This window comes from Cherax quadricarinatus, chromosome 4 (genome assembly GCF_038502225.1).
Source record: "Cherax quadricarinatus isolate ZL_2023a chromosome 4, ASM3850222v1, whole genome shotgun sequence".
In the NCBI taxonomy this organism is placed as follows: Eukaryota; Metazoa; Arthropoda; class Malacostraca; order Decapoda; family Parastacidae; genus Cherax; species Cherax quadricarinatus.
In genome coordinates this window covers 45,126,059-45,149,761 of record NC_091295.1, presented here as the reverse complement: position 1 = coordinate 45,149,761, position 23,703 = coordinate 45,126,059, and the positions used below count along the sequence as shown (strand labels likewise).

Sequence of the window (23,703 nt, the reverse complement as noted above, 5' to 3'; positions counted from 1 at the left end):
GTGATTGGAATCTTACATCTGTTCGCACTGTGCTGCATCGGCCACTTCTCTGATCACATCAGTTTGTCTAGATTATCCTGTAGCTTGTTGGTGTCCTCCAATAATTTGACAGCCTATTTTAATGTCGGCAAACTTGCTTATGTACTTAATTATTTTCTCGTATACGCGTGTCTTAGGCAGATTGTGAAGGATCCCGATATTGACTCCTGTGGCACACCACTTCCCAGGTCCCCCTTTCTGATTTTCCCTACACTTACGCAAACATTAAGTGATCCAGGTCTTCTGGACGGACACTTTAAAAAAAAAAGGATGTTCTAAGTAAGCATTTGCATTAATTTCCCACCACCTGTAGATAAGATGACCCACCGACGGAAGAGCGGGGGAGGGGTGAGAAGGACTGGGAAAAACCAATATATTAAGGAAAGTCGTCAGCAAGTATCATTGTATTGTTCACCCACACCACCACCACCATGTCCAGCTACCATCATTGCTCTCTCCTGGTCCTTGTCCTGGCGGTCGCTGTTACTGGTGAGTTCTCAATACTTTTGAACAACACTGTATTGGTTACCTCACACAACACAGCACCAGGCACACGCCGGCTGGTTAGTAGGTAAGAAACGGGGCCCAGGAGCTGGATTATAATCGTGGAGTATTAAACCCTTTGGAGCAGAAGGGAATGAGGGTTCATGAAGCACCCAGGAAATGGAATTCAATCGGGTTCGATCCAAGGGAAGAACAGGTACAGCTCCCTTGAGGGATCAGGAGCTAGAGAGATCTCTTCAAAACTGGTGCTTTAATTCCGAACGGCTGATGATTCAGGGAATTGGGGCCAACCTCAGTCTTTTCTTAAACCTGGACCCTACGAGTTTAGGTCCTGTGGAAGTATCAGGAGGTTGAACTACTGTGAATCTCGATGACCTCTCTGTACCTTAGGAGCGCACGCTGACATCCATCACTACAGATCTTCACTAGTCCAGCTTCGAGGTTCATTAGTGTGTGGGAACGTGTGCGTTATCGTAGGTACAATTTTCTGTCTTCTCTGTTTTAGAGGCCGAATCTCCTCATGTTAGACTTGGTGGACCTCGGCCTTGAAGACCCTCGTGCCAAAAATGCAACCATGTACTCAGATGGGAAAAATGAGATTTATTTCTTAGAAAAACCCACTTGGTTGTTAAGAGCCTATTAGCGGTCAGTAATCAACCCTCTCCTCTCCTATTTCGACTACTCAAACTTACTTATAATTGAGCCTCACGATTTGAAGGGCCTCAGACTATTCTACCACATCTACTGCCTTTACCCCTACACTTTATTTTCCAACTTCTGTGTCGAAGGGAGACTAACCTTAATCCAGGGATGTCTGTGTAAACAAAACAGCTTCGGTGTCAACTAGTACGTTGCACTGGACACACAGCCTCACTAATTCAGTTAGTCTTCTGTAAGACTTGCTGCGAGTCGTTCGTAATGCTGATAATATCTACATCTTTTCCAACATTCGACGCCTTCACAACTAGAAGCACTGAATGTGGTCTCATGTCCAGATGTTTACATAAATTTACTCACCTAATCTCAGAGCAGCAGGGGAGTTGACCCCCGAAACCCTCTCCAGGTAATCTCCAAGTAAACCTTTACAAAAAATATGTCATTGAAATAATCAACTTAAGCGCTAAACCCTTAAAGGCCATACAGCTGCGGGGAAAAAAAATATTTTAGTAGGAATAGGCACTACAAGTAACGCGCGCCGTAAACAAACTCCTCAACACTTTAAGATTGCCACCAGCGTTAAATAAACAAGACTTGTACATAATTGGATCTCATGGTTACCATGCAGCACACTAAACTTGCACGCTGTGCTTAAACTAATTATATAATCCAATGGTCCATTGTACGCTAGAAACAAAAGGAAAAAAAATTGAAGCTTCCTATTTTATTGCTATATCTTGCCACATCTCTCTCAGCTGTGCAGGGAGGGATGTGGTAAATTAGGAATGTGCCAGTGATAAGAGTGCGTAAGAGATGGGTGTACGAGGGTTGAGGTTACTGTAGGTAGGGGAGAGTGCAAGAGTAAATTATTATAATCAAAGAAAGCGCTAAACTGAGAAGGGTTATACAGCGCTGTGTGCAAGCGTGAAGAAAACCTCAAAGTTGGTGCAATAGTTTAGTCTGTGATGAAAATTTATGCGTAAAATATACGGTATTAATTAACGAACAGGAGTTTTACATCCTTTTTTTTTCCAAGATAATGAAGACAGAGGGTCACTAGCACACCTCATGGATGCTTTGTTTCATGCCTGAAACATGAGTTGTCAACACACCAGCTCATAGCCTATACACGGTAATTGACCGAAAGGAAACATGACTAACATTTCTGTTAAATGACGCACACTCTTACTACCCACATATGCCTGTCATCAAGAAGACAAAGACAACAGTGGAACAAGCTACTGCCTAGTGTAGATACCTTGCTACCCAGGGAGCACCATGCTGACTGATAGTTTAGATTACAAAGCACACTGCAGTAAGGTAGGTGACGAGTGTATACAGACTAACAGCATCAAACTGAGTAACTAGATTGCGACCAGGAAGGGTAATCTGACTAAAATCTGGTCTTAAAAGTCACAGAATAGAAAATCAGCGACATTAAAAATGTAACTGCTCAGAACATATGGTCTCATCTGACGGGATATCTTCCCACATTACGAGGAAAACTAAGCGGTGCATCCACAAGAACCTAGTGTGCTTCAGGACATCTTAATTATTCACTCTAGGATTAGTTTAGTAGCCCAGCGACCGCTGCAGATGTATGAGGAGTTTTAAGTTTAATATATTATGCACCCATACCCATCCTGTGGGCGGTAGTCAAAAGATTACAGAGGTACATAATGGGTCCAGAGACTGGGCCTCAAAGTTTTGATAGCTGAGCAAGTTACAAAGGTAATGAACTCACAATTTACAAAGGTAATGAAGTCACAATTTACATAGGTAATGAACTCCAGGTAGGTCTGGTCACAATCATGACAAGTTACAAAGGTATTTACAGATTACAGAGGTACGTAATGGGTCCAGGGACTGGGCCACCAAAGTTTTGATAGCTGAACTAGGTACAAAGGTAATGAACTCACAAGTTACAAAGGTAATGAATCCTGTAAGAATGGTTACTTACATTTATACATGGTGTATGAGGAGGACGTTACAAATTTAGCAAGTATATAGTTGTACTCACCTAGTTGTACTCACCTAGTTGTGGTTGCGGGGATTGATTCACAGCTCCTGGCCCCGCCTCTTCACCTGGACGCTACCCGGTCACTCTTCCCGCTCCGTGAGCTTTATCGTACCTCTTCTTAAAACTATGTATGGATCCTGCCTCCATTACATCACTACCCAGGCTGAACATTCCACTTCCTGACAACTCTGTGACTGAAGAAATACTTCCAAACATCCCTGTGGTTCATCTGATTCTTCAACTTTTAACTGTGACCCCTTGTTGCTGTGTCCCATCTCTGGAACATCCTGTCTCTGTCCACCTTGTCTATACCTTTCAGTATTGTATATGTCGCTATCATAATCCCCCTAACTCTCCTGTCTTCCAGTGTCGTCAGGTCGATTTCCCTTAACCTCTCCTCGTATGACATACCCGTTAGCTCCGGGACTAGTCTTTTTGCAAACCTTTTGCACTTTCTCTAGTTTCCTCACGTGCTTGGCTAGATGTGGGTCCCTAACGTACACAGTGTACAGGATCCTGAATTACTCCTTATTTAGATGTCGGAATGCTGTTATTAGGTTTGCTAGGGGCCCATATGCTGCAGCAGTTATTTGATTGATGTCTGCCTCAGGAGATGTTCCCGGTGTTATACTCACACCAAGATCCTCTTCCTTGAGTGAGGTTTGTAGGTTCTGACCCCCCTAGACTGTATTCCGTCTGTGGTCTTCTTTGCCCTTCCCCAATCTTTATGACTTTGCACTCGGTGGGGTTGAACTCCAGGAGCCAGTTTCTAGACCAGGCCTGCGGTCTGTCCATATCCCTCTGTAGTTCTGCCTGGTCTTCGTCCGATTGAATTCTTCTCATCAACTTCACATCATCTGCAAACAGGGACACTTCGGAGTCTATTCCTTCCGTCACGTCGTTCACAAATACCAGAAACAGCACCGGTCCTAGGACTGATCCCTGTGGCACCCCGCTCGTTACCGGCGCCCACTCTGACACCTCGCCAGGTACCATGACTCGCTGTATTCCTGACAGGTATTCCCTGATCCACTGTAGTGTCTACCCTGTTATCCCTGCTTGGTCCTCCAGCTTCCGCAATAATCTCTTGTATGGAACTGTGTCAAACGCCTTACAGTCCAAGAAAATGCAATCTACCCACCCCTCTCTCTCAAGTCTTACTGCCGTCATCCTGTCATAGAACTCTAGTAGGTTTATGACGCAGGATTTCCCGTCCCTGAAACCGTGCTGGCTGTCGTTGATAAGCTCCCTTTCTAGGTGCTCCACCACACTTCTGATAATTTTCTCCATGACCTTGCATACTATACATGTCAGTGACACTGGTCTGTAGTTCAATGCTTCGTGTCTGTCTCCTTTTTTTAAAAATTGGGACTACATTTGCTGTCTTCCATACTTCGAGTAGTCGTCCTGTTTCGATGTGTTGAAGACAGTTGTTACGCAAACATTAAGTGATTACCAAGTGACCTGACCTCTCTCGTAAACTACAGTAATTTAACATGGAGCAAGCTATCTTACCTCCCACTTCCTCAGGCTCTGTATGAACCCCTTACGGGTTTAGTATTTCCCCATGAATATAATAAGACAATGCCCTTCAAAAATAAGAAAAACTTCTCATTTCCACCAAAATTTCAGGGAGAAATCCATATATTATCCCAGTTATTTACACTTCTCCGATTCTGTGGATCCCCGTTATTTACACTTCTCCGAGGCTGTGGATCCCCGTTATTTACACTTCTCCGAGGCTGTGGATCCCCGTTATTTACACTTCTCCGAGGCTGTGGATCCCCGTTATTTACACTTCTCCGAGGCTGTGGATCCCCGTTATTTACACTTCTCCGAGGCTGTGGATCCCCGTTATTTACACTTCTCCGAGGCTGTGGATCCCCGTTATTTACACTTCTCCGAGGCTGTGGGTCATTGAAATATTTTTCATAATTTTTATAAATTAAAAAAGTTATGAATAAGAATTAGATCATTTTTTTCACTAAATTGCAGTTTAGGGAAAGTTTGATTCAAAATTATGATAATTTGTGTTTAGAATACAACATTAATTCTTATATTTATATGCATGGTGCAGCTAAATCCTCAAAAAAAAGCTTCGTTTAATTAGTTATCTAATTATCGCAATAATAAACAATGGAGATTTATTATTGTATTGCCATAGTTTACCCTCATTAACTTTGGTGTTTCTGGCCCACAGGTTCCGAAGACTGGAGCTACGAAGATGGAGCCAATGGTGAGTGCTTTTCCTGTTCCTTCGATGGAGGGTCGTCGGAAGGGAATGAGTGTGTTGAGATGTAAGGGTAAGTGGGAGGGAAGGATCGGGGTTATATTGTGACTTTTTTTTCCTCTCTCCGGTGGTGAATTAAAAGCAAGTTGAGCTCATGGGAAAAGCATACTATATAACATACTATGCAATATATTTATACTCTAAAATCTATCAGCATCCACTAATGTGTGACAGTGATATACGACGAGTCTCTGGAGTATGTGTAGAGCGCCCACGAGCAGGTGACGGTAGGTAAGATGTGCCCACGTATCTTCAAAAGTATCGGTGTACATGCTTATGTTTGGGTATGAAATTTTTTTTTTTAATGTTTCATCAAGGAGGAGTCTGGAATGAGTGAAAAATTTGTCAGAGATCAGTTGATAAAGGGGTGAAGATTTTAGAAGAAGGTGCAGTGGTATCAAAGGTATGATCCATGAGCGGAAGGTGGTTTGTAGAGATTGTTTGGTCTTGTACAGAGGGTGTAAGACACAGTATGTAGGTTATAACATTTCATTTTATGAAGACGTTTCGCCCAACATGGGGGAGAGGGCCTTTATCAGTTCTTCTGGCTGATGGAACTTCATAAATAAAATACCATGAACCGCATATTCTGCGTTATTTACATGTCCGATGTATTCTACCATTGTATTACCACAGCTGGATGCATTTGTGCTCACAGGTCCCGAGCACTGGGCTGACCACTATCCAGAGTGTGGAGGCAGCAGTCAATCGCCCATCAATATTTTCACCTGGCTCGCCGTGGGGGACGAACCATGGCCCCGAATTCAATTCCATAACTACGACTCCATTCCACTCACCATGACCATCACCAACAACGGTCACTCAGGTATCCTGCCGCTAGGTATAACTGTGCACCTTGGGATGAAGGTATTTAGGATATGTGGATCACTTAAATATTATAGTACTAAAATATAGTTAGTTCTTTAGGCATAATGACATTCTACATCAAACGTGATGGACTTATTGGTAACATTAAGTTATCTAAGTATGTCTTCTAAAAGTCTGCCATTCGCTTGTCTAATCTTATATTATCAGTCATTAATTCTGGCTGCCTGGACAGTTTCCCTGTCTTTTCTCTTGCAGCATCACTTCTAATTAAATTTGAAAAAGATATTTTTTGGATAATCCAAGAAAGTCAAGAAGTGTAGTTTACCATGTCTCCCCCAGAAGCAGGGCCAGATTAAGAAGTCTCCGGGCCCTAGGCTATTCAGATTGGCGGGGCCCCTTTGAGTTACGGGTAAGCGAAGCGACCCCTTCCAGCTTGGGGGTGGGGGGGTTGGTGTGAGCCTGTTTAAGGGAAAGTACATCAAGACAACCAAAACCATTTACCAACAGCCATTATAACTATCTTGTTAAATCATGCATTTTAAAGAGAATAAACTCAAGACAGCATAGTATTACTAGATTAGGCTATTAAAGTAGTGACATCATGTACCTATTATATTCAGCATAACCACTACAGCACTATTATTCCCTTTATAAATCACTGACCATTATTGTTATCATTGCATCATGCATAAGACTATCAAATCATATAAACTCAAGAAAGTAAAGAATTGTTTATATTCACAGGCACTTCTTAAATAAAATTTTTTCTGGATTTCATATTGGCAAAATCATCAATTATATTCTGAAAATCAATATTTCTTGCTAGATCAGACTCAATGGTCAACAAGGCTAGGTTACACAATTTGTCTTGGCTCATTGTTGAACGGAGCTGGTTTTTCTCTCTTTTCAAAACAGAAAATGAACGTTCTCCTTCACAGTTAGTAGCTGGAAGTGTTAGGTAAAGGCGATACACTATGTCAACATTAGGGAAGGTTTCTGAGATACCTGCATTTCTTAAATGTTTCAAAGCAGCTGAGGGCGCACATTTTTCAGGTGCAGCTTTAATCTGATTCATATACCCAGAAAAATGAACTATTTCTTCAACAAATGTGTCCTGAACATCTGCTGAAAGGTGTTGTTGCAACTTTAATGCAGCTTCTCTCAATTCTGCATCTGGCATAGTAGTAATTTTGAACAGAAATCCAAACTTGTCATTGAGATTCTGGTAGATTTCTTTTCTTTTCACCAATTCTGTAATCAGTGAATCCAGAATGACGAAGTATGTAGCTGTCTTACATTTCTGCCTTGGTAGCAACACAATTTCATTGTCTGGCTCTTCAAAATTGCGTTTCCTCTTCCTTGACCGCTGATGATCAGCCCGGTAACTGTAGTCTTTCACCAGCAGTTTAGCTTTCTCTTCAAACATTTCAAAAGCTTCATCATTGCGAAGTGAGCTTACAAATTCCACTAAGCCTGCATAGAGGTTAGCACAAGTAGCCATTTCAATTTCAATTTTCTGAAGTGTCTTGTTCGTGGCATTTAACCGTTCCAGTATACAGTCCCAAAGCACACAGAGTAAGGCCAATTCAAAATCTTCCAATTTTGATGCTAAGCTGGCTGCTTCGCTTCTTGTAGTTGCTGTCTGGTCTTCATCCTCTGCTATTTGGATCAAAGCAGAACGTATTTCAGCAGAGCTGTCTTTCAAAGCATGTGTTGCATCATGCTGCGCTGACCACCTGGTTGTTGATAATGATTTGATGACATCTCCATGAATGGTTGACTTGAGTATACTCTACCAATGCGTTGAAGCAGAGAAAAAATTAAAGAGTGCTTGTAAAAGTCCAAAAAAATGAAACTCCAGCGACACAACACTCCGCAGCACATGACCCAACAAAATTAAGAGAATGTGCTGAGCAGGGCACATATTCAGCAAGTGGGTTGATTTGCTTGATACGGGCTTGCAATCCATTATATTTACCCGACATGTTACTTGCATTGTCGTAGCTCTGGCCACGGCAATCCATAACAGAGAGATCATGTTCAAGCAGAGTATCCAGTACTACATTCATCATTGTTTCTCCATCATGGCCTGAAAGAGGAATGAATTTTATAAAGCGCTCTACAGGCTTACCACTGGAGTCGACAAAGCGAACAATGAATGTCAATTGATCTGTATGTGAAATATCAATTGAGATCTGTTATTGAAATGATAAAGACTTAAAGACAGGACAAAGTGCTTTTAAAACCTACAAACGGAAGTCAGTTTGCGTTTTTAGGTTTTTCTTTATTGTATTTTTACCAAAAATGCGTCTTTACTGGTCCATGCGTCTTTACTGGTCAAGTGACCCTATCAGGTACCTCCCTTAACATTTAGAGGCGAAAACAAATATTTATCCATACACATCAATGTCTATCAACAACACTTCAGCTAATTTGTCACAGTACAAGTCTAGATAACGTGTAATTAATACAGAAAATTGGAGAGGAATCTCCCATACTCACCCATTAGCGGGAAAACACAGCTGTTCTGATGTAAACAAAGGCGTGTTGAGTGTTGCCATCTATGGTTAGGTTTATTTATTTTTATTTTATTTTATTTCATTATTTATTTTTGTTTTGATTAATTTTTAAAAATCAATTTTACTCTCCAAACACTTGAACTTTTTAGGTAGGGACCCCTTTGGACTTGCATCATGTGCGCAGTCTTGGATGAGCCCCTGAACCCCTTGGACCGTGGGGCCCCCAAATGCGCGGGGCCCTAGGCAAATGCCTAGTTTGCCTATGCGGTAATCCGGCCCTGCCCAGGAGGATATATTGCATCTCTCACAAAGGGGATATATCAGGTTTCCCTCAAAAGGGTATACATTAGGTCTTCCCAGAAGCGGATACCTATAGTGACTGCCGGATTTTTTTCATGTGACATCTTGAGAATGACCCTTCTGATCAGTTTCGAACTTAGATCAGTGTCATCAATGGGGTTTCTTGAAGGGAATCAGATTATTTTCCTGAGTAAGTAACAATTTTCAAATTCCATTGAATAAACTTGAATATAAGTTACTGTGCGATGCCTGGATAATGCCTCTTCTGATCGGTTTCAGACTTTGAACAGCGTGTCCTACGGCAAGGAACGTTCATATTATTGGACCGTGAAGAAATAAATTTCCCAATTAGGCGTATTTTATATATACGATATCTGAATTGATTTAAACTTAAAACGGTGAGACATCTAACACGTAGGAAGGTTCAGGTTAATTTCTGACTGTGTAGTGCAAATTTGCCAGTGTTACTGCATAATTGTGAAACTAGTTTCGGTGTGATAGTTTAAGCTTAGAGTTTCTGATCAGTTTTTAAAACTCCAAAAACGTTTGTATCTTAATGAGAGGTTAGAACTAGATTTAATTTAAGTACCAATTTTAGTAAGGACAAGTGTTTCCTTGTTTGCGGAATTTTGGAATGATACGAAAACGTAGTTACTGGATACGTGAGACAGATCAACTAAATAATTATAATTGACCATAATTTTTGAAGGGGCGGACTGGAAAGCCAGAAGAAGGCCTCGGTCAGATGACCAAAAGCTCCAGCGGCGGGTCATTACATAAGACCCGTGTCAGGAAACACTTGTCATGTTTCCTGACAAACATTGCCTAACCTAACCTACCCCAGAAAGCGCAGCCACCGAAAGACGGAATACGAACTAAAACAGTCGGCTAACGTAGTGGTGCCTATTTACTGATTTTTTTGTCCAGTAACCCCTCTCCCTCCCACTCCCTTCCTCATTAATTTTCCCAACACAATTTATTGCTATTGATTCTATGCCAATTAATTTCTAATTAGCTCATTGCTACTGTGCCATGTTTAGCTAACATAAATGGTGAGGACCAGCCCCTGGACCCACTGTCCCACTATTTCCCTCTGTTGTTTGTCGACCACCGCAACACTTGGCATCTTTTTTGGTGAAACCTTTTTGCTTTCTGTCTTTAGTATTGCAGCCATCTTTGTTTTCGACTGTCGAAGACTTCTGTGTAGGCGAAGCATTTTGTCAGTGAAGAGACCTAGGTTTTGCGCATGTCTAAATCAACCTAACAGTGTTGTACACATTGATACTCGCGAAATAGTAATCACATAATTGTAGACAACCCAGCGGACAAGTGAAGTTGGTACCCATGGTTAGTGAGTTGCACTGACAGGAGTTTTAACTCGCTCGCCATGGGTACAACCCCTACCCGTTCCGTGGTTTATACAGTGATATTTTGGACTACCGCTGACAGATTGGGTATAAGATGCAAAATAAAGCAATCGAATTAACTAAAAAATCCCTTCATCACTGCATTCTCCTCTTTCTACAGCTCAGGTTTCCTCTCCAGAATTAGCAGCTTCTATTAGTGGAGGAAGTTTAGGTGGAGAATACGTCTTTTCGCAGTTCCACTTCCACTGGGGTAGCGACGATGCTGTGGGAGGATCAGAACATACCATAAACTCTGTGAGGTGAGTGAAAGTTGTTCAACTGCACCACAGTGGAAGCAAAGCGTAAAATAGATTGAGAAAAGTGGGAATAAAACTACAGCTATTTCGACTCTTCTCCACCACAATCAGCTACCACAACAGCCACCTATCAAACGATAACCAACACGCCACCTTCAGCTACATCGCCACCAACTAATAATGACATCAACACTGACCACTACCAGAGCAATCACAAATCCAACCACTATTCACAACTACCACTCAAAGACCAATAACCCCGACACTAAACACCAGTCTCTACCACCGCCAGATACGCCAATGAGCTTCACTTGGTCCACTATAAGAGTGAGTACGGGAGCATAGACGAGGCTCTCAACCATCCCGACGGAGTGGCAGTGTTGGGAGTCTTGCTACAGCTGAGTGACGCTGACAATGTCCTGCTGGACAACATTGTGCAAGGGTTGGCAAGCATCAAGGAACCAGGTGAGAGAGATAGAAAATATCAGGTTAGAGAGAAATAATAGCTTTTAAATGTTAATGTATTTAAATAGATTTTATACCAAAATTTATGCATATAAAAATGTGTGTATATATATATTTACCCAGAGATACTTGGATCACTGGATGATAGCAAATTGTTTTTAAATGTCATTCATCAAATCCAATATATCTGTTGGTAGCATATCATTCTGAAGTGTGGATTGGCAGTATTATTGATTTATTTGTAAATTATCTTATTTAATATTTGTATAATTTTCTCTTGTATTTACTGTACATAGGTCTTGTATCTTATACTTGAGGGTCACCATCGTCAACCATCATATGAACATCATTGTTTCATAATCAACATAAAAGCATATACAGTGCACTATAGTATCATTTTAGCTGTTTAACCACAATAGTTTTGAAGGATAGCATTTGCCATTTTAATGTGAATGTTTAACATTTATAAAAGACATCTACAGTATATACAGTGTTCACTTGTGTAGTAAAGTAACATTGCCATAATCTCTCTGAAACTGTTTTATGACTTTATTAGTGTGCGTACACGAACTTGAAGGTGGGCAATGGTCTTGATTTACGTGTGTGAGCCTTATAATCTTAACTGTTATATTGGTAATTAGGAAAGGTTAAGATTATTTATGTACATATATAATAATGGTAGTAGGTTGGTAGACAGCAACCACCCAGGGAAGTACTACCGTCCTGCCAGATGACTGTTAAACAAAAACCTGTAACTGTTTTGCATGATGGTAGGATTGCTGGTTTCTTTTTCTGTCTCATAAACACGCTAGATAACAGGGATATCTTGCTACTCCTACTTACACTTTGGTCACACTTCACAGACACGCACATGCATATATATATATACATACATCTAAGTTTTTCTCCTTTTTCTAAATAGCTCTTGTTCTTTTTTATTTCTTCTATTGTCCATGGGGAAGTGGAAAAGAATCTTTCCTCCGTAAGCCATGCGTGTCGTATAAGGCGACTAAAATGCCGGGAGCAATGGGCTAGTAACCCCTTCTCCTGTATACATTTACTAAAAAAGAGAAGAAGAAAAACTTTATAAAACTGGGATGCTTAAATGTGCGTGGATGTAGTGCGGATGACAAGAAACAGATGATTGCTGATGTTATGAATGAAAAGAAGTTGGATGTCCTGGCTCTAAGCGAAACAAAGCTGAAGGGGGTAGGAGAGTTTCAGTGGGGGGAAATAAATGGGATTAAATCTGGAGTATCTGAGAGAGTTAGAGCAAAGGAAGGGGTAGCAGTAATGTTAAATGATCAGTTATGGAAGGAGAAAAGAGAATATGAATGTGTAAATTCAAGAATTATGTGGATTAAAGTAAAGGTTGGATGCGAGAAGTGGGTCATAATAAGCGTGTATGCACCTGGAGAAGAGAGGAATGCAGAGGAGAGAGAGAGATTTTGGGAGATGTTAAGTGAATGTATAGGAGCCTTTGAACCAAGTGAGAGAGTAATTGTGGTAGGGGACCTGAATGCTAAAGTAGGAGAAACTTTTAGAGAGGGTGTGGTAGGTAAGTTTGGGGTGCCAGGTGTAAATGATAATGGGAGCCCTTTGATTGAACTTTGTATAGAAAGGGGTTTAGTAATAGGTAATACATATTTTAAGAAAAAGAGGATAAATAAGTATACAAGATATGATGTAGGGCGAAATGACAGTAGTTTGTTGGATTATGTATTGGTAGATAAAAGACTGTTGAGTAGACTTCAGGATGTACATGTTTATAGAGGGGCCACAGATATATCAGATCACTTTCTAGTTGTAGCTACACTGAGAGTAAAAGGTAGATGGGATACAAGGAGAATAGAAGCATCAGGGAAGAGAGAGGTGAAGGTTTATAAACTAAAAGAGGAGGCAGTTAGGGTAAGATATAAACAGCTATTGGAGGATAGATGGGCTAATGAGAGCATAGGCAATGGGGTCGAAGAGGTATGGGGTAGGATTAAAAATGTAGTGTTAGAGTGTTCAGCAGAAGTTTGTGGTTACAGGAAAGTGGGTGCAGGAGGGAAGAGGAGCGATTGGTGGAATGATGATGTAAAGAGAGTAGTAAGGGAGAAAAAGTTAGCATATGAGAAGTTTTTACAAAGTAGAAGTGATGCAAGGAGGGAAGAGTATATGGAGAAAAAGAGAGAGGTTAAGAGAGTGGTGAAGCAATGTAAAAAGAGAGCAAATGAGAGAGTGGGTGAGATGTTATCAACAAATTTTGTTGAAAATAAGAAAAAGTTTTGGAGTGAGATTATCAAGTTAAGAAAGCCTAGAGAACAAATGGATTTGTCAGTTAAAAATAGGAGAGGAGAGTTATTAAATGGAGAGTTAGAGGTATTGGGAAGATGGAGGGAATATTTTGAGGAATTGTTAAATGTTGATGAAGATAGGGAAGCTGTGATTTCGTGTATAGGGCAAGGAGGAATAACATCTTGTAGGAGTGAGGAAGAGCCAGTTGTGAGTGTGGGGGAAGTTCGTGAGGCAGTAGGTAAAATGAAAGGGGGTAAGGCAGCCGGGATTGATGGGATGAAGACAGAAATGTTAAAAGCAGGTGGGGATATAGTTTTGGAGTGGTTGGTGCAATTATTTAATAAATGTATGGAAGAGGGTAAGGTACCTAGGGATTGGCAGAGAGCATGCATAGTTCCTTTGTATAAAGGCAAAGGGGATAAAAGAGAGTGCAAAAATTATAGGGGGATAAGTCTGTTGAGTGTACCTGGTAAAGTGTATGGTAGAGTTATAATTGAAAGAATTAAGAGTAAGACGGAGAATAGGATAGCAGATGAACAAGGAGGCTTTAGGAAAGGTAGGGGGTGTGTGGACCAGGTGTTTACAGTGAAACATATAAGTGAACAGTATTTAGATAAGGCTAAAGAGGTCTTTGTGGCATTTATGGATTTGGAAAAGGCGTATGACAGGGTGGATAGGGGGCAATGTGGCAGATGTTGCAAGTGTATGGTGTAGGAGGTAGGTTACTGAAAGCAGTGAAGAGTTTTTACGAGGATAGTGAGGCTCAAGTTAGAGTATGTAGGAAAGAGGGAAATTTTTTCCCAGTAAAAGTAGGCCTTAGACAAGGATGTGTGATGTCACCGTGGTTGTTTAATATGTTTATAGATGGGGTTGTAAGAGAAGTAAATGCGAGGGTCTTGGCAAGAGGCGTGGAGTTAAAAGATAAAGAATCACACACAAAGTGGGAGTTGTCACAGCTGCTCTTTGCTGATGACACTGTGCTCTTGGGAGATTCTGAAGAGAAGTTGCAGAGATTGGTGGATGAATTTGGTAGGGTGTGCAAAAGAAGAAAATTAAAGGTGAATACAGGAAAGAGTAAGGTTATGAGGATAACAAAAAGATTAGGTGATGAAAGATTGAATATCAGATTGGAGGGAGAGAGTATGGAGGAGGTGAACGTATTCAGATATTTGGGAGTGGACGTGTCAGCGGATGGGTCTATGAAAGATGAGGTGAATCATAGAATTGATGAGGGAAAAAGAGTGAGTGGTGCACTTAGGAGTCTGTGGAGACAAAGAACTTTGTCCTTGGAGGCAAAGAGGGGAATGTATGAGAGTATAGTTTTACCAACGCTCTTATATGGGTGTGAAGCGTGGGTGATGAATGTTGCAGCGAGGAGAAGGCTGGAGGCAGTGGAGATGTCATGTCTGAGGGCAATGTGTGGTGTGAATATAATGCAGAGAATTCGTAGTTTGGAAGTTAGGAGGAGGTGCGGGATTACCAAAACTGTTGTCCAGAGGGCTGAGGAAGGGTTGTTGAGGTGGTTCGGACATGTAGAGAGAATGGAGCGAAACAGAATGACTTCAAGAGTGTATCAGTCTGTAGTGGAAGGAAGGCGGGGTAGGGGTCGGCCTAGGAAAGGTTGGAGGGAGGGGGTAAAGGAGGTTTTGTGTGCGAGGGGCTTGGACTTCCAGCAGGCATGCATGAGCGTGTTTGATAGGAGTGAATGGAGACAAATGGTTTTTAATACTTGACGTGCTGTTGGAGTGTGAGCAAAGTAACATTTATGAAGGGATTCAGGGAAACCGGCAGGCCGGACTTGAGCCCTGGAGATGGGAAGTACAGTGCCTGCACTCTGAAGGAGGGGTGTTAATGTTGCAGTTTAAAAACTGTAGTGTAAAGCACCCTTCTGGCAAGACAGTGATGGAGTGAATGATGGTGAAAGTTTTTCTTTTTCGGGCCACCCTGCCTTGGTGGGAATCGGCCAGTGTGATAATAAAAAAAAAATATATATTTATGTATATATATGTTTATATTTATATATATATGTTTATATATATTTATGTATATATATGTTTATATATATTTATGTATATATATATATATATATATATATATATATATATATATATATATATATATATATATATATATATATATATGTTGTGTGTGTATTTAAACTTAAAACTACTACAGTTGTAATTACTATTACCACCACTGTTATTATTACTAGCACTAATACTGCTGTTGCTAATACTGATACTATAGCTCTTGTCACTGCCTCTGCAGTTACCACCAATACTAACTCTACCACCACTATTAAGATAAGATATTGCTCGTAGTTTCAGCTCTGGAGGGTTAGCCACCCAGGATAACCCAAGAAAGACGGTGCATCATCGAGGGACTCTTATTTCCATTGGGGTCCTCAATCTCTGCCCCCAGGATGCGACCCACACCAACTGGCTAACACCCAAATACCTACTTGCTTGCTAGGTGAACGGGATAACAGGTGTAAAGAAACACGCCCAATGTTTCCACCGTTCCTGGAGATCTAGCCACGGATACTGTAAAGCAAGAGCGTTGCCTACCAGGCCACTGGACAGTCCACCACTTCTAACTCAAATCACCACTACTTTACAGGCAGTACGGCCACCATCACCAGCTTCCCGCTAATAAACATCATCCCCCGGGAGACCAGAGAGTTCTATCGCTACCAGGGCTCGCTAACCACACCGGGGTGTAACGAAGTCGTTACCTGGACCGTCTTCGCTAATCCAATCACCGTCTCCAGCGTTCAGGTACCGTCTCCAGCTAATAGTTGATGTTAACGTAGTTATAGAAATGTTGTTAATGGCAATAATGAGATGTTATTTTTTTCGTCACAGATGGATGCGTTTAGGAGTATAGATTTTGAAAACGGAGCGCCAATGATGGACAATTACAGACCACTGCAGCCACTGAATGATCGTAAGGTGAGACACAGATTTGCTCTGCCTTGTAACACCCACTTCGTCCTGTATTTTTTGCTTTTTCTTCACAATAAAACACCACACTGCATCAAATTAGACTAACAAATCAAGCCTAGACTGTAAAACTGAGTTAACGCTGTATTTAAAAAAAAATTCTCATTTTTCTATTTGTAATTCAGCTTCCCATTTTCTGTTTTTATTCAGGTCTTCAAAGGCGTACAGGACTAACTATAAATTAATCTTCTCAAAGTAGTAAGTAATAATTACTTTGTGCAGGAGAGAAGAGAAAATGACAAATAAGATATGAAGAGATAATGAACATTGAATATACAGAAGTATAAACACACTGTCGGTTCTCAATAGTGGTTGTCGTGTTAGGTTGGATAAATACACGAGTGAGAGGGGTTGGATTTGAGTGGGATTTGCACGTGAGAGAATAGAATTGTCGAAGCTTATTGCTTGGGCAGCGTTTATTCTGTTAGTGGGTTACCTCTCAAGGGAGGTTCCTTGACGCTGGTGAGGGGCTCTTGATCTAGGGAATTGGATCTGTGCTCCAGTTCTCTGATTTGAGCCTGAATGCCTCCCATTCCCTCCACTTGCGCTGTATAATCCTACGGGTTTAGCGCTCCCCATGATTATAATAAAGTTAATGGGTTGGATTTGTGAAGGACCTGACTAGTATGGGCCAACAGGCCTATTCCAGTGTTCCTACTTTCTTATATTCTTAGTTTTTAGTAATACCATTCTCAAAGTATGGGTAATGTCCCTTGATTTTTTCTAATTATTACTACTAATTTTTATTATTTCTCTGATAAAGCAGGAAGTAGATAGGAGCACAATGATTGGTCGTGAGTGTAGAAGCAAGAAGATATAGAGAGGGATAAGACCTTCTTTACGACCACTCTTATGAAAGAAACAAGAAGACAGACATCACAAGACCTTCTTTACCAGCCTATCCCCGTCTTTCCTGCACATCTCTTGACATGTAATAAAATTACGATACTTCTTTGAAAGGCTGAAAGGTGTGACGAGATGCTGTAAGATGATTTAAGATGTTTATGAAGCTTGTGAGATTTTAGAAGTTTAAGATGCTTGTAAGATTTAAGATGTTTATGATCTAATATAATATAGATGTCTCAAGATGTCATGAAACCACAAGATGTCATTAGAAGTCTTGGAATATCACATTATATCCTAGTATGATTTAATATGGCTTAAGATATGCTTTAATATACATTAAGATAACCGCTGGGTATTATGTATATTTTCAGTGAACTCTGGATTGTATATATTAAATATTTGGTTCACATAATAAATTATTAATTAAATCAGTGTGTATATACTAAAATATACATTATTATTAACACTTTCATTAACTTGTATATACTTTATCTGACACATATGCAAATGTTTTTCTATATTTAAATTGTTATGTTGGTGAGAGGCTCTTGATCCTGAGAATTTGAGCACCCCCTCCTCTCCCTTGAAACAAACCCAGTTACCTCCAGTATGCCCGACAGGTTTAGCGTTTCCCCATGATTAAAACGGCAACTTATAAGCATTCCCGTTTTTTCACGGGAAGCACTAAACCTGTAGGGGGTTTATGCAATCTCCAATAGTAGTGACTCCGATCTTATTGTCATGTAGAGACAGCTACTACACCACAAGACGGGCAGTTACCAGCTGTTTCACTCTGGCTGAGCCAGACTTTCATTCACGTGCTTTTTGAAACAAATTAAAATTCGAGAAAATATGTCTAACGAATTTTTTTGTTGATGGGCGAGCGGTAAGCCCGTAGGGGGGTTAAAACACTAGGATACAGAAGGTAACCAGGTTTAATCCCGGGGAAAGGAAGGGTACCTCTAGTTCCTTGAATGAAGAGCCCTACACCTGCATCAAGATACACGCTTGGAAAAAACTGGTTATACGAAAAATCAAAAGGAGGAGGAGAAGGAAAAGGAGGAGAAGGGGAAAAGGAGGAGGAGAAAAAAGGAGGAGGAAAAGGAGGAGGAGGCAGAGGCTCCAGCCTCACTCTCCTTCATTCCTGGATTAATACTAAATATGGAAAATTTTATAGGGGTTACCGATATGTACCTAAACATTACATGCATACAAGTAATCTCATTGGGAGACAACAACCATATTGTTTACCGTAGTCACCCCGTGTAGACATGTGAGAAAACTTAGCCACCCATGGTCACTGCAGGTAGCTCCTTCGACCTCACAATTATACCCATATCTATCCGAGACCAGTATGACAGATAGCACCCGCAGGTACGGCGCTACTAATTAATTGTGGACTGTATAGATTATATTAGTTTAACTGTGAGGGAAAAGTTCAATAGATAGGAGTAGAGAGGGAGTATATAGTAACAATAGTTTCATTGCCGGCTACTTGTTAAGGTAGGGTAAGTCAAGCTCCCGCTATCCCTACCCCTCCTTCTCCCCCCCCCCCAAAAGGTGACGTGTGGGGCTCCAGTCCAAACAGTAATCACTAGACTCACAGCTCCCATGTGGAAATTTATTTGGTCCCTAAAGTTCCACAGGACAGATCCAGCATGGCCGTATGGGACGGCTGAGCTGGATGGCCCTTATACCCCACCCAAACATGAAAGCATTCTCTCTGGTCGGCGATGGATTCTTGGTAGGCATGTATTTAATTTACAGATTTATTCTTCAGGGAAGGAGTAGGTAGTTTTACTGTTAGTATATTAATATTAGGTTACTAAGGCAACTGTAGATAATAATAATGTAGACCTAAGACCTGAACATAGGTAGTAATAGGCCGATAATGTAGGCAAACACTAGGATAAGTTAGCTAGGGAGAACTGGCAGCCCTAGCTTGAATGACGAGGCGTGGGTCACAAAGACAGAATAGCGTCTTGCTTAAGACAGACACCAACTGGACAATACGTGCCGTGATCAGCAGACGGCACCCCCACGTGTCTTCACATCTGAGACCTGGGGAAATCTGGTAGAGGCACCTCGATGTACTGTAGATGACCTCCTCTGTCAGGCCCATACAGTAAGACAAGACCACTATTTCTCGTAGAATTCTGGCCAGTGTCTGGAGAGTTTGTGAGTGAGTGAGTCAACTGTGGGCCCGGTTGCAACAGGTTGAGCATGCCCAGTAAGTACCAGTGTCTCAGAGCAGTCTGGAAGCTAGTGTCTGAGTCTGCATAGCTATACTAGGGGATACATACCCTCTTGGATATAGGAATTTCTGAGGTGCAGGCAGGACACTAATTATGATTGAATATTGCAGGAATTAAGGCTCCCGGTTGCACGTGGTTTCTGAGGGGAAGTCCAAAGGGGCTAAGGCTAAGCTTAGAGAAGTGAAGATCAGGATATATGCTGCAACACCAAGTTAGTCCTTTATACGTGCATGCAGGCGAGGTTTTCTTGTAACATCAATCATTTGTGAGAATCTGTCCTATAAGCCACTTGTGAGGCTGAGGTACCCACCTTAGAGCTCAGTGTCAACAGAGTTTGCCAGGGTAGGCGACTCGGAGGCAGTCCACACAAATTTTCACATCCCAGCACTACTGTAAGTACATGCCTGCCTTGTATTCTAGTGGATTTATTGGTTGAAAGCTTCACTTTTGACCAATAATAAACTTAGTCCTTTCAGTCTTGCTCTAGGTTGACTGTTGTAATAATCACCACATCTTTTAGGTATTGTACTTATCATGGAGAGTGATTTCTTAAGCAGTGGGTAACCTGTCTATCTTTCCAGCTTGGATGACAGAGAGGGTCACCTGCCAATCAACGAGCAGAACTGATGGAGATGGACTAACGTCCTGAGACTTCCCCTTTTTGGATTTAATTACCTGTGCACCTGTATGAAATTGCAGGACGTAATCCCTCATCATTGCAGCGGTAAAGAACCTGCTTTCCTGTCATCGGGATAGAATACTCAAGGCTATACTGTGAAGAACGAACCGGTGGGTTGTAACCAACACCTGCGACCCCCCCCCACCATCAGCAACTGCTACGATTTCAACAACACTCAGTGTCACCAACACCAGACACCCCTATATATATTAGCGTTGAATTCAGTTATCATTTATATTTTTCATTTTTCATTTTCTTTAATGTAGGATTAATATTTCATATTTAAGTGTTTAATATTTTCTATATAATAAAGTGTTTATGTTTGTCTGTTATTATTTCTTTTTCTATTCACTAATTTTCCTGAGGAGGAGCCAGCCTTGGTAATACTGTCTGAAGTTGTTACAGGGCTGAGTAAGCCTTCACAAGTGGCGACCTTGCCAGGATTCGAACCTGGAATCTTTGAACCTGCAATTTCATACAGGTGCACAGTTAATTAAATCCAAAAAGGGGGAAGTTTCAGGACGTTAGTCCATCTCCATCAGTTCTGCTATGTCGGAAAGTTCAAGAGGTTCCTTCACAGACTTTTTAAGGAAGTTGGATAAGATGCTTTTAAGATCAGTAAGGTTCGGGATAAACCGTGCATAAAAATTTACAGAACCAAGAAAGCTACGCATGAGCTTCTTGGTTTTGGGGAATTTAAATTCTAATAAAGCTTTGATCTTACTGGGGAGAGGCTGCAGAGAGTTATTAGAAAGTACCAGTCCAAGTTATCTATTCTTGTTATACCCAAGGAAGCATTTCTTCGGCTTGGCAGTGAGGCCATGTGAGCGTAACCTACGCAAACTGATGTTAATGTTTGGATATGTTCGCCCCACGTGGATGTCATTACGTAAATGTTATCAAAATAAACTGAAACATTTGGCATATTACCCACGACCTTTCTCATCAGTCTCACGTAGGTAGCACAGGCAGTTACCAAACCGAAGGGCATGGTTCTATACTGCATCAGTCCTTGGTGTGTAGGAAAAGCGGTGTACTGCTTAGAAGAAGGATCTAACATTACTTGATGATATGCCTGTGCAATATCAGTCTCTGAAAAGAAGGAAGAGTCATAAAATTTGTGTAGATCTCTATCTATTAAGGGCATAGGCTCAGCATCCCACCGAGTTATAGCATTAAGGCCTCTGAAGTCAATAGCAAGTCTATATGAATTATCCTCCTTCTTAACCATGACTACTGGTGAACAATATGAAGATACTGAAGGTTCAATGATCTTTAGTTTTAATAATTTGTCTACCTCTCGGTCAAATGCATCCCTAAGGTGAACTGGAACTGGGTATAATTTTCGTTTGATAGGATTGTCCGTCACTAAGTCAATCTTATGGACTACCGTGGAGGTAACACCTGGAATATCAGTAAAGACGTCTGAAAAGTTACTCACACATTGAAGTAGTTCATGTCTCTTATGGTCATCCAAAGATTCATTAATATTAATGTTGGTTGCGCCCGAGTGATCAAGAGTCACCAAGTCATGTAGTTCTTCATCATAGTCTAAGTTAGAGGTGTCACTTACGCACAATTTATATTCTTCAGTTGTCGTATCAAGTTCGTGTGGAAAAACTAAGTCAAAGTTATTAAGGCAGTTAACCGAATTTCTTCGGTAATATTTCTTAAGGATGTTGATATGATAAAGATTAGGTTTCCCCTTGACTTCTAGGAGGTAGTCAACTTTCCCACAAATTTTTAACACTTTATGTGGACCTTTCCATGCTACTAATAATTTATTTGACTTGATCGGCAAAAGTACAAGAACTTCATCCCCTACTTTAAAACTTCTCCTCTGACTTTTGGAATCAAAATAGGTTTTGTACTGGTCCATTGACAAGCTTAGGTTTTTCGAAACTATGTCAGAGGTCTCCTCAAGTTTGGATCTAAGTTCAAGGAGAAACTGGTAAGAAGACTGAACCTCAGCATTTACCTCCTCATTAGTCCATAAGTCATGAAGGATGGACAATGGGCCTCTGGCCTGTCTACCATAGAGAAGTTCAAAAGGTGAAAACCCCAAAGAGTCACTGGGAACTTCCCTCATGGCAAACAAAGCACAGGGTAGGTAACGATGCCACTCCTTAGGTTTAAGGGAGCAAAGTTTCCTTAAAATGGACTTGAGAATCGAATGCTGGCGCTCAATCCTCCCATTACAGCTGGGATGATAGGGTGTGGTGAAGTGAGGCTTCACTCCCAGAAGTTGGTATAGATGTTGCATTAAGTCAGATGTGAATTGTGTCCCACGGCCAAACAAAATTTCTCTAGGGATGCCCACTCTGGAGAAGATGGACAAAAGGTCTTCAGCCACCTCTGTAGTGGTTATGGTCTTTAAGGGTATGGCTTCAGGGAAACTCGAAGCATAATCAACTAATGTTAATATATATCTATGTCCCCCAGATGAAAGTGGAGATAAAGGACCAACGATGTCAATAGCTACTCTTTCAAAAGGTACCGTAAAGACTGGCATTTTGACCATAGGTACTCGCCTGATACCTCGGGAGGATGACAGTTGGCAAACTTTACACGATCTACAATAGGTAGTGATATCTGAGGACATTTTTGGTCAAAAATAGGTTTCCCTAATTTTATTTAAGGTTTTACGATGCGAGAAATGTCCGGCCACTGGCAGGTCATGAGCCATTTTAAGAACAGTCTCTCTGCATTGACTTGGAACAACTAAGATGGAATAGTCTGTCTCGTCTGAATTTAATTTGAATACTGACTTGTGCAAGATACCTTTTATATATTCAAATTTATATGAAAAGTTTTTCCTTTGGATAACTTGATTTTGTTTATCGGCATTATGGCAATTCTGAAGAGAAGGGCAATTACGTTGTAAATTGACAAAGGAGTCCTTCGATATATCTAAAGGCTTAAAGTCAGGGAAAATCAAAGGATGGATAGTAGAAGAAGCCTGGGCTTTGGTCTGAGCCCTAGTCAAGACATTTATGGTATCGGAGGTGATATCTTCACTTTCATCTAACAAGTGAACCGGTGATCCTACTACCTCGCTTTCGAGAGTATCATCACTGGTTTTTAATCCCACATGAATCTCACGAGACATTGTCTCATCTGAACTTTCGAGGGACTTCTCTGACTCTACAGGAAGAGGATCTGAAACACCTATGTCCATCTTTGGTGATGAAAGGTCAACCTCAAAAGGAAGAATGGCACCTTTTACATTACCTATTAGTACGGAACAAGAAGTGATGGGAGCTAGTACGGCTTCAGACCAACCTGTGAACCATTTAGACCTAATGTAACAACGGATGGTAGGAAAAGTGTCCGTATGGCCCAAGTAGTCTGAAAGT

At 41.1% G+C, this 23,703-nt stretch overlaps 1 protein-coding gene across 2 annotated transcripts; it reads left to right on the top strand.

Moving 5' to 3' along the window:
• Window positions 1-385: 385 nt before the first annotated feature.
• LOC128691925 (carbonic anhydrase 2) lies at window positions 386-17,841 on the top strand. Of its 2 annotated transcripts, none has more exons than XM_053780909.2 (9): window positions 386-528; window positions 5,421-5,456; window positions 6,169-6,336; window positions 10,685-10,823; window positions 11,113-11,285; window positions 16,185-16,342; window positions 16,430-16,516; window positions 16,718-16,765; window positions 17,331-17,841. In XM_053780909.2, the coding sequence occupies exons 1-8, from the start codon at window positions 471-473 to the stop codon at window positions 16,739-16,741; spliced, it is 843 nt and encodes a 280-aa protein (XP_053636884.1). In that variant the 5' UTR covers window positions 386-470; the 3' UTR covers window positions 16,742-16,765; window positions 17,331-17,841. The 2 variants fall into 2 exon arrangements, with proteins under 2 accessions (XP_053636884.1, XP_053636885.1); XM_053780910.2 differs by having other exon boundaries at window positions 17,334-17,474.
• Window positions 17,842-23,703: the final 5,862 nt, after the last annotated feature.

Excerpts from the sequence above, each read along its gene's own strand:
- LOC128691925 (XM_053780909.2), top strand. The coding sequence starts at position 471 with ATGTCCAGCTACCATCATTGCTCTCTCCTGGTCCTTGTCCTGGCGGTC. Across the intron at positions 6,337-10,684 it reads CACCAACAACGGTCACTCAG|CTCAGGTTTCCTCTCCAGAA; the intron begins GTATCCTGCCGC and ends CTCTTTCTACAG. Across the intron at positions 11,286-16,184 it reads GGCAAGCATCAAGGAACCAG|GCAGTACGGCCACCATCACC; the intron begins GTGAGAGAGATA and ends ACTACTTTACAG.